This window comes from Macrobrachium rosenbergii, chromosome 42 (assembly GCF_040412425.1).
Source record: "Macrobrachium rosenbergii isolate ZJJX-2024 chromosome 42, ASM4041242v1, whole genome shotgun sequence".
NCBI classification, from domain to species: Eukaryota; Metazoa; Arthropoda; class Malacostraca; order Decapoda; family Palaemonidae; genus Macrobrachium; species Macrobrachium rosenbergii.
The window spans coordinates 5,291,618-5,296,260 of NC_089782.1; the positions used below are offsets into that span (position 1 = coordinate 5,291,618).

General features: G+C 38.1%; 1 protein-coding gene across 1 annotated transcript; it reads left to right on the forward strand.

Moving 5' to 3' along the window:
- The first annotated feature begins 2,444 nt into the window (after positions 1-2,444).
- LOC136827719 (uncharacterized) lies at positions 2,445-3,254 on the forward strand. Its single transcript, XM_067085181.1, has one exon. It carries the CDS (start codon positions 2,445-2,447, stop codon positions 3,252-3,254), a length of 810 nt encoding a protein of 269 aa, XP_066941282.1.
- Positions 3,255-4,643: the final 1,389 nt, after the last annotated feature.

Sequence of the window (4,643 nt, forward strand, 5' to 3'; positions counted from 1 at the left end):
ATGAGAGGACTGGCCTCCGATACTTGATGAGGATTAAAGGTAATGCTAACAATCCATCAGATAAGGTTATTCATCAACTTTACACTAGCAATTTCAAGCCAAGATCTTCTGTTCCATTTCAGATTCGGCTAAATGCATTTGTAAATTATAATTCTATACAGACTCAGAATGTTCATGAATTAGCCCCTTCCAAAATTCCACCTTGGCTCATACCAAAAGCTGAATAGTACAAGAAAAATATAGTGAAAAAGAGCACCCCTGTTGAAGTAATAAAGTCACTGTTTTTAGAACATGACAAAGTTCATATGAACAACTATAAAATTTATACAGATGGCTCAAAAAGTGAGGGAGTAGGTTATGCTGTTGTCACAGATAATTTTTGTGATGTTGCAAAGCTGCCTCCTGCGGCTTCAGTATACAGCTGAACTACCTGCCATTGTTAAAGCCCTAGATATAGCATATCATTCAAATAAGAAGTCTTGTGTCATATATTCTGATTGTAGTGGTGTTCTGGAAAGCCTGAACAATTTAATTCATCCCATCCTTTAGTACAGAAGGCTCCAGTGTGGCTGTTTCACATTTCATGTAGGCATAAAACATTATGTTTTTGTTGGATTCCTGGTCATGTTGGGATCCCAGGGAATGAAGAAACAGACAGAGAAGCAAAGAATGCCTGTACCCAAGGAGATACTGATACAAATATAGTTCCCCACTTAGGTATGAAAATCTCTGTTTGCAGTTGTATACTAAGTAAGTGGCAGGAGCGATGGTCATTTCCCCTTCTTCCTAATAGTGGCGGGAGCGATGGTCATCTTCCCCTCTTGCCATAATAAGTTAAAAACTATCAGACCTCAAATAGGATTTTGACAATCATCCTATCAAAGTAACAGAAGGGCTAAGTTATTCTAACAAGGATGAGGATTGGTCACTGCTGACTGACAGAGTTTTCTTCTTGATGTTAGTAGTGCACCAGTGTGTGTTCACTGTGATAGTCCTTTGACAGTTGAGCACATTCTGGTCCACTGCACCAGGTATGCTAATGAGAGGCAGATGTACCATTTAGATGGTAAAACCATGACAGAAATTTTAGGAGACAACATTGATGCTGGCCCTATTTTGAGTTTTTTTTAAAGGCTTGTGGTTTTTTAAAAATATCTTATAATTTCATGTAGATATGTAGTTTTTTTTATCTTATTTATGGCAGTTTTTAATTCCATTAGAAATTAAATCTCTTTGATTTTACCATTTTAAACACTGATCTTTAGAATATCTATTTTAAACTTAGTATTTATATCATTTCCACTTTCATTCATACTCATCATAGTGCTGAATGACCCTGTGGGTCCCAGCGCTTGGCTTTATGCCTACATCACATATTCCAATTCCAATCTGATGGAAATCAAAGGTCTAGGCAATCCTTAGCTGCAACACATGACCAGTATGGCCAACTGATAATGTAAATATATTCTCAAAAAGAAAATGCCAAAGACAACAATATTATTAAAAATTTTCCATCTCTGAAAAACAGCGAGCAGAATACTGTTTGCAAGCACTGCTACAGGATAATGTTTATAACATAACCTGTGATTTACAGGATGCAAATTCAGTCTTTGGTGCAGACTTGTACTGTCTAGATATCTTGTCAAATGTAATGAAAGATACAGAGCCTACATTGAACTCCGCTAAATGTTATAATTTTTCATATTTATCTGACTGCTGTAATAAGAGATGTGAAGCTAAATAGACTATCTTCATCTTCACAAACAGAGATCTGGCGATGTTCCACTTACTGAGAGAGAATCTGATTCTGCCTTGTCAACATGATGAGGTTCCATATGCAATGATAAAGCATGTATGTAAGAACACTAAGCTTTTCATAATTATTAGTATTATCAACAGAATTTGGTGTGATCACAGTTTCCCATCAGTTTGGGAACTAGCTTTAATTTTAGCCTTTTTAAAACCAGGAAAGGACAAATTTTTATCTGCAAGCTACTGCCCATTTGTCTTGACATCTTGTCTTTGTAAGATTATGGAAAAGATGGTCAATGCAAGGCTTGTTTGAGTATTAGAAAAAAATAATATTTTATCAACTGCACAGTTTGGATTTAGAAAATTGCATTCTACTTCTGAAGTCTTGATTCGTCTCGAGTCATCTATATGTGAATTATTTGCATCAAAGCAGCGTCATGTTACTATATCCTTTGACCCTGAAAAGACTGATGCTAGCATGGAGATACAGAATCTTAAACGTAAATCCATCCATCAATCAGGACTTAGGGGAGAACTGCCAATGTTTATTAAGGCCTTTCTAACACATCGACGCTTTCAAGTTAGAGTTGGTAATACTCTATCAGAAAGGCCAAAGAATTCCCTGTGTAGAGGAAACTAAATTCCTTGGTTTAATTTTTGATTGCAGGCTAACATGGGTGTCTCATGTAAAGATGTTAAAGACAAAGTGTCAGAGGATTTTAAACATTTTTAGAGTTTTAGCTCACACGGCCTGGGGTGCAGACCGTCAAATACATGTACTTTTAAGGGTGCACAAAGCCCTGATTTTATCGAAATTGTTATATGGGTGTGAAGTATACTCTTCTGCAACCCCACGCAGGTTGAAAATGCTTTACTCTGTACATCATGCAGGCATCAAACTGGCCACTGGTGCTTTCAGGACCTCACCAATATCAAGCCTGTTGGTTGATGCTGGGGAGTTGCCTTTACAACTCCATTGCCAGTCATCCATCCTTCGCTACTGGTATAGGATGCAGAGATTTCCCAGTTCTCTAGCCTCTCAAATTATAACAAGCAAAAGACATTTTAGGCACTATGAGATGCACCTTAAATGTCCACAACCTTACGTGTATAAAGTTAAACAGTTACTTGGCACCACTGATATTAGTAGAGATGAGGTGCTTCCTTATAAAATGTCAGTCATCCCGCTATGGAAATTAACAGAAATTTCATTTTGTAAATATTTTAATGGTTTTAAGAAAAATATGACGGATATAGATATCCGTTCCATATTTATGGAACACAGTGAGGTTCATAAGGATTCAATTCGTGTAATCACAGATGGCTCCAAATCCAGTGCTGGCGCTGGATTTGGAGTTTTTAGTAATAAGCTTTGCACCAAAGATGCACTTCCTGTTTTAACATCTATTTTTGCAGCAGAGTTGCTTGGGATTTTAAATGCTATTGAAAAAATAGCAATTATTGATGAAACAAAATTTACAATTTTTAGCGATTGTTTTTAATGTGACTAACCCATTGGTTTTAAAAATTCAGCAATAGGTGCACCTACTATTATACAAAGGAACACAAATTAGTTTTTGCTGGGTTCCAGCACATGCTGGTGTGCATGGAAATGAAGAAGCTGACAGATTGGCCAAAGCAGCAGCTCTAGATTTACTTCCAAGGAGGTGTCCACTTTTATATGATGATTTCTTCCTAAGCTTCAGAAAAATTTATAGTTAATTTGTGTCAAGAGCATTGGAACAGTATAGGAGAAAATAAAATGAAAGAAATTACAGATGTTATCTTTCCTTGGAAGTATGGCAGTATGCCTAGAAGATGGGAGACGGCTCTTTGCCGTTTCAGGATTGGGCACACTCTCCTAACACACAGCTTTTTGATGGCCAGGGAGAATCAACCTTTCTGTGAGGATTGTCTGGTCCCCTTGACTATGAGGCACTTGCTGGTTGAGTGCCCCAGTCTTGGGAATATTAGAAGCCCTTACCTCTCTGAGGTTCTTGGTCGGGATGGCAGGTTCATCCTTGCCAAGATCCTTGGAGAGGACGTGGTGTATGATGCCAGTGGCATTTTTAGATTTATTATCGATGCTGGTCTTCTCCCAGCAGCTATGTTGTGTTGGTGTTCAGTTTATTTTAGTCCACCTTGAGTATGTTTTTCATTTTCTTTGTGAGCCTAGCAACTCCATGCTTCATTCTTGGCTTATTCTGTTGTCATGTAAACCTTGTATTGTACATTTTTACAGTGAATAAAAGCCAACTGATTATGAAGATATTATCTTTGCTTCCAAACCAACCAAGTTTTAACAGTGGTTATGGGCCCAGTCACAAGTGAAGATGAGAAGACAGTTAGCGGTGTACGGTAATGGTAAGCTAGGCTATGGACGGTAATCGTTTGTTTTGGGCGGCTGTGATTCGACGGAGTACCAAGGCTAGTGATAGGCTGGATTAATGCAGAGCCTTCTTAGCAGAGACAGAGTTGTATGCCACAAAGAATCGCTGGTGGGTTACTGTCATTTTTGGTGTGCTGTCATCATTTGTGGATGTCAGTGGAGTCCTGTCATCATCAACTGTCGTCGTTGTTGGATTACTGTCATTTTGGTGAGTTGTCAAGAGAAGATACCCAGCCATGGAGCCCGGTAAGATTACCTTAGTACTGTTAAATGAGAAGAATTATGCTATGTGGAAAGTGCAGGTAAAAATGCATTTGGTAAAAGATGATTTGTTCAGAATTGTGGAAGGGACAGAAGAAGCTCCTTCTGCAATAGATGCTGCAGCTGTTCAGAAGTTTGAGTTAAGAAAGGACAGAGCTTTAGCTACAATTGTGTTAGCGGTAGAACTAGACTTTTTTACTTAATAGGTGATCCGAAAGATCCAAAAGTGGTATGGCAGAAA